General features: G+C 39.7%; 1 protein-coding gene across 1 annotated transcript in view; it reads right to left on the bottom strand.

Annotated features, from left to right (window-relative positions):
• Nucleotides 1-1,750: 1,750 nt before the first annotated feature.
• Nucleotides 1,751-6,871, bottom strand: part of rimbp2b (RIMS binding protein 2b) — a 134,724-nt gene continuing 129,603 nt past the window's right edge. The window contains 2 exon segments of the mRNA XM_048243226.1: nucleotides 1,751-2,835; nucleotides 5,888-6,022. Coding sequence (XP_048099183.1) covers nucleotides 2,647-2,835; nucleotides 5,888-6,022 — 324 coding nt within the window. The 3' untranslated portion in view covers nucleotides 1,751-2,646.

Here is a 6,871-nt window from a genome sequence, read left to right as displayed (position 1 = left end):
GTTGTTTACGTTTTCATGACCAGCCAAGACGAAACATTTGTGTTTCATCCATTAATTTCACTACTTTTTACTTTTTTGTTACAGATGCGTCATAGTCATATGTCTTGTCCTTGTCATCAAATTTCGTGAGCAAATAATTAAATATTTTGAGTATAGGTTACATTTCTAATTAGATTAATTTATGTTTAATATAGGCCTTTGCATGAGAACAACTTGGGTGTTACGGTTCGTAAGTTTCAGATGTACATTCTATTTGAGGCCATCTTGTGGCCAATCGTTGTACTTACCACCTCGAACGTCTCCAATGAAATCCCTGTTACATCTTGGGCAGACGCATTTTGTGGTGCACAATAAAACGACAACACAAATTGTTTAATTGTCTTTTTTTTTTTTTTTTAAAATATCAAATTTATTCTGTTACAAAATTTTGCACATGCACACCCACACAATATTTTATAACCATCAATATAGGCTGATATCTGTTTTCATAAAGCTAGCACACAACTGCAGACTTTAAAACATTATGGTTTGAAGACACCATGGGGAAAAGCTTGCACATTTTGATTATAAAGTTTAATGTACAAAAAAGGCAGTTTGAAAATCAAGTATAAACATTTAAAAAGAATTTACAAATGGACAAAGTACAAAAAGAGCAACAGTCACTCAAACAATACATAGAAGCGATAATGGTTATAACTTATAATGGTTCTGTAAGTCGCAAAAAAGTAGCTATTCCAGTGACCTAATATTTTGGCTGAAAATTGTACAAGTTATACAGAATGTCATTTTAATACATTCCTTTTTGGCAGTCTCGGTTCAAATCTCTTAAAGTCTAAGGACAACTGTCATTCATAAAATAAGCATCACTTTCCTACAAGCTGATGAGACCATGGTATGGCAGGTAGAAATAAATACGGGTAAATGACTTGAGGGAGCATGGGCTGGCATGAACGAAGCTTCATGGTGCAAAAAGGTGATGGAAGGGTCATATCTCACACCCCACACACTGTGTGTAGGCTTGTGGAGCCAACATACCACCTGTCACAGGGCTGTCACTCCAGGACACACTACAGGAGGTTTGGTACGATCATTCATTCCACTAATCTAGGTTTCAGATGGAAGGGTAAGAAGGAGCAAAACGACATTGCGTTACGTAAACTAAACAAACACCACCACGAGTTATACTGGCAGGTGCCAATGCAGTGTTAGTCTGTGTGTATAGGCAACCAAACCAGAATAAGGCCCATGGAACGAGTTGTTTTGTACTGAGCAGGTTTGGGCATAAAGGGTGGGATATTCAGATGTCCCATCAGATCCACCAAAAAGCACATGACAAGCATGGGGATGCAGTAAGCAGCACATCACTGTATCACGTGACGGTAAAACACACTTTTTTTCTCTCTCTCTCTTGTTTGTTTGTTTCCAGAGAGAATGCAATGAGACATGAATGCACACCACACATCCAAACAAACAAACAAACAAACAAACGAACAGACCTTTTGCACCACAGACCAGACTGAATAAAAGTTCAAATCATTGTGCAATTATAAGGCAAATACATGGAGGCAGAGTCACACTAGGCAATTCATAACCATCCAACACTGCTAACCTAGCCACGCTCGGCAGGGTTTGGCAGAAGTCTTTCCCTTTTTATTTTTTCAAAAATTAAAAGCAAAAAAGGAAGCCTCAAATTCTAGTAACCCCAAAACCCTGTTCCTGTTCTGTGCTAGGGCATTTATTGTGCTATTTATATCTCTTTTTTAGGCAGACAGTGATTTTTTTTTTTTAGCCTTCATGTATATTTAAAGTAGACTGCAACCTTGATCTGTGCAGAACTTAACCATGTAATGACTGGAGCAGAACTATAAAGTGTGTAGAAATCTTTTTTGTTCCATAGTATCCATCCAAGCACTGGGTAGATTGGTAGTGGCTGTAAACACTGCACATGGTGTACTGTGGTCTAACCAGGCATGGACAGAATCTGCAGCCTGACTCTAGGAGGCTTGAGGGCTGAGTGTAGGTGTAGTTCTTGGAGGAATGCCATTATTCAACACCTTCGGAGAGCAACGGACTGTACATTCATGACCTGAGAGAGGGAGAGAAAGCTCTCCTCAATCCCGACCTTGCGTTTCTGTGCTTGACAACGAAAGTATACAGCACGCACAAGTCTCCCTGCCGTAATCACTATGCGTAAACCTTCTCAAATCCCTGAATCTCAATGTCCTCCGTATAAAATAAATACTGTTGCTGCCTTAATAATAATAATAATAATCATCATAAAAATAATAAAACAATAGGAGAGTGACACACTACTCCAGATAATCTCAGCACTCAACAGATCTCATGAAACATCCAAGTTTTGACCACATTCCTCTACTTGCTTCATATTTTAATCCTCCCTATTTCTTAGTGTAAGACTGCAAGTGGAGCAGCAACAGAAGACATCATTTCCCACATTTGAGCACCTAGCAGTGATAGAACTTATGTTTTCTTTTTGCTTCTCATCTTTTAGTTGTGGTGTTTTCGTGTGTTGTCATACACGCCGTTGCCTTTGTTGGGAGAGGAATGGAGTAGTAGCAGTAGTAGTAGTAGTAGTAGTAGTAGTAGTAGTAGTAGCAGTAGCAAGTGAAGGAGAGTTTAGGAAGATTACTTTACAGCTCCAAGCTTTTTCAAGAGTTTCTTCCCTTTGGAGAGCAGTCCCTTTGTCTTTGTGTTGGTGCGCGCGGCCCTCATGGGGCTGCCGGGGCCCTGGGAGGCAGGACCGGAGCCCGGGATGCGAGGGCGCACGGTTGGGGTTGCTGCTCTTCTGGGTGGACCCGATTTGTCCAGCGGGACCTAATGGGAGACCCGTAGGGGACAGTTCAGGTGGAGGGGAATTAGCAAAAATGTCTTTTTTTTCTTTTTCCTCTCCTTCTTTCCTACCTTCCCTCCTTTCTTCTTTCCTTTCTTCCCTTCTGTTTTCAAACTTTCTGTTTGCATTGTAACCTCTTCTTCCACTTCCGCCTTGTTTTTGTCTCTCAACAAACTTTTCACTTCAAAATGTCTCTCAACTCCTCTAAATTTGTCTTAGCGACTTTTCTGTCCCAATACAGCCACTGTATATGTACTATGATGGGTTTATCAACACACAGTACTATACATGTGGCTATTTCCCTTGAGAGTTATGTGGATCACTGCTAGAGATTGGGGCTTTTTTGAAGGAAACTGTCTTTCTGCTCTTAGCAATTCCATACAAATATTTCCCAAAACTGGCTTCAGTTGCTTAATTAACCTGACCATTTATGTATTCTTGGGGAGACAGCAGCAGGTCTGGTCCCAAATCTGCATTCATTTATCCGTATTCACTGTTTTAGCTACATAGAATGACTACTGAAATAAGGGAGATGTATCAACAACTATCTTTCACTCAAAAAACAAAATAAATCTGATATTCAGTACTTGTTCTTTTGAGGGACATTGAAGATGACACACAGTTTCTCTTGGAAAGTGAAGGCAGTCATACACATGTGGGGAACAGGAAAAACATTTATCGTCTAAAGTATTCTTCCATTGTACTCATGAGCTAAAAGGCTTTTTCCATTGCACTTCAGAGAGGAATTCTCCAACTTGAAGGCCATTAACATGAGAGCGTGTTTAAGACTGTAATAACAGAATGGTCAAAATACAATTGGTTGAGGTCTGGCATGCCCAGAGCTATTATTTACCAGATTTACAAAGTAAGAATAGAGTTTGACTTACCAGCAAATTATGACATGTACATGACCTAACATTGTGGTTAGGTTGGCCCAATTGAACAGTTTGGTGACAATGTTTAGTTAAAAATTAGCATAGATTTACATAAAACCTGTCAGATTATAATGCAAAAAAAATCTCATGTTAATTGACTATGATGTTCCTTTTTGGAACCCGTGCCACTCTCTATGTAGGGACAAAAGGAGAATGTCACTAACGACTGCTACATCTAAACTACCTATTCTGTAGATGAGAAAGAAAAAGTGCACCCCACATGCTCAAGTTTAACATCAGCATTAAACTACTTGCTGGACAAATCTTTTGTCTGGTACCAATTTTCAAATCAAAACTTTTTTTTATTTTTCTTCAGTTAATTACTTAGCAGCATGTCAAGGTGCACTACTTCAACTGGAGAGGTGGGCGGAGGGGCCCAGGGGTGGGCGGAGGGGGTGGGGTAAAGAAAAATGGAGAATTTCAGTCCGAGTGCCAATAGCTTCTCATCTAATTGACTACACACAGTTGTTAGGGGTAGTGGGTGGGTAAACTCTGAACCTTAGATGTGCAACTATGGCCTTGAAGCTTCTCATGAGTCACAGTAAGGGTATTACTGGTTATGAAAGACGGACATTAGAATGTACAACACCCAAAAGAAACAACGGAAGATACCATGCCTCTTGTCTAATGCACTGGCCAGGGTGACCACATTTAAGCTATCAAGCCCCATTTTAAATCTCAATATCAAATCAAGTATTCAAAATTATTCTGTATGGACAGGGTGCTTGTCTATAGGTGCATGAGAAAATATGTGTGCGAAGAGTTTAACAAGCTACATTTTATGTGTTAGTGTGTGTGTGTGTGTGTGTGTGTGTGTGTGTGTGTGTGTGTGTGTGTGTGTGTGTGTGTGTGTGTTGTGTGTGTGTTGTGTGTGTGTAAGTTGCGTATGTGTGTGTTGCTGCATACCAGGAGCTAAAGGGGACCCATGTCATCTGCATTAGACGAGGAGAGCGTAACAGTGGTATCCTCGGTTGTTCACTTACGTGACGGCCACTGAGCCTTTACGGAGTGAAATGAACACTCTTCTTCTGTGTTTGCCGAGCGGGTGAGAAAAAGAAATACAAAATAATAAATAATGCAGTGATGGCATTTTCAACAGTTTGCACAATGAAATATGATAAGAGAACCAAACAGTCACAAAGAAACCAAATACAAGATCTCGGCTGAACCTGTTGATAAGGTAGAACATTAATTCGCGACCGCATTTTTTGTTTGTTTGTTTCTTTTTTCCACACACAGTTATAGTTACATTACTATTACATCTATGAATATAATTCTTCTTCTGATCAGTTCTTTCTAATAGAGACTTTCTTTGAACTGAATAACTGTCAATGCTACCAGTATACAAAAAAAAACATTGCTCTCAGAAACATATACAAAAGATCATATATATTTTCTATATTACTAGACTCAAATTGGTGCAGTGTAAAAAGGAAAAAAAAAACTCAAGCATTTCTTTCTTTTTTAAATCATGGACATGCAGGACTACAGTCTAGTTGTTTTTCATCTTCCAATACATCAAAACTATTATCTTCTATTATAAACTGAGTTTTTTGAACAAACAAGACCATATCCATAAAGCATTTAAGACAATGCTCAGTGTCTCTGTTGGGGTTAAAAAATGCAATGTTGAAGTTAGTGCTTTCTCTGTTTATCTTCACATATGACACAAAGATGCCTGGCGGACAGCTGGGGGAAGACTGGAGGATAACTTCACCAGATCCTCTTCGCTCCAATTCTTTATGAATCTTTTACATAACAAATCCCCACGTTTGGTGCCCTCAATCCACCTCTACATATTAACATTAATACTGAGATGGTCCACAGTCAAGAGTTTGGAAGGTCAACGATAGACATCGATAGACATGTCTGTGTCATTGGCCTTTTTTCTGCGTCCCTTCCAAACAAACTCTTTATAATCAAGTGGCTGGTCACACGACAGAAACACAGAGGGTTAGATTTAAAAAAGACGAAAAAATACAAATACAGAGGAGAGGAGGAGGCATAAAAAGAAGTGGATAAAAAGGAGAAATAGAGCAATAAAGAAGATACAAAGAGCAGATGGATGATGAGAGGGCTAGCACTGCTTAAGATGATGTACCCTTTTGGTCTTTGTCCTTGATGGGTGATCCTGGGGGTAGCGAGATGGAGTGTCTGTCAGATAGACCTCTACATCCTCAGGCACTTCTTCCAGAAAGTTGGAGGGGATCAGGCCTTTATGTCCGTTCAGTTCACCCTGTGAGGTAGATGGATGATGAGAGAAGATTAAAGGTACAAAAATCATGTCACGCTACTATGCCAACTAGGGGTTTTTCATCAATTACTTATTTCACACGGTCGCCATTTTGAACATTTTCTGCGTGAAAATGAGGCTTTGGTGGTAGAGGTGGCAGCAGGTGTCGCGCTACATTCACTGTGACTTACAATTTGAGCTGCTTTGATAACAATGGCTTGGACGAAGAACCTTGAGTCTTTACCATTAATGTTAACAATGATGGATGTCGGCTGGAAGTGGGCTAATGAAAGAATCCGGATTCTGAGATCAGTATAATAGCTATTAATAGAATAGAGGGCTACATTATCACCCATATAGAAGGTGATTGGTGTGCTATCTCAGCAAAACATCAAAATATGTTCAACATCTCGCTTTATTTTGGCAGTTCACTCCCAATGGATGTCTGTGTCTCTTGGGAAACAATGAAAAAACAGTTCTTGGTTCTGTCATTGGTAGGAAAAACAGTCTGGTACTCCCTTCACTCACAGCACCTTTCTGAACCACCAAAACCTCATTTGTGCATAAAATATTGAAAATGACGACCGTGTGACATAAGTGTATCATACTGTAACCACTAGACTTGCCACTCTAGGCAGCAGTCAACAATTCGAGGGCGAAATGTCTAAAGGCTGAACAGGCTACATTCCTATGTATGGAAGTGCTTCCCTGAAATTAAGATCTGTTCCACAGTGACATGTACAGTAAGTTGTGTAACGCTGTACTAATAAGAACAAGCCTGCTATGGATATCCATGTAAAAATTAAGCATCTGCTGCCAACAGCTAGCACTAGCAATAATGTTAGCAGTACC

Source organism: Alosa alosa, chromosome 5 (genome assembly GCF_017589495.1).
Source record: "Alosa alosa isolate M-15738 ecotype Scorff River chromosome 5, AALO_Geno_1.1, whole genome shotgun sequence".
NCBI classification, from domain to species: Eukaryota; Metazoa; Chordata; class Actinopteri; order Clupeiformes; family Clupeidae; genus Alosa; species Alosa alosa.
This window is presented reverse-complemented; position numbering and strand designations above follow the sequence as displayed.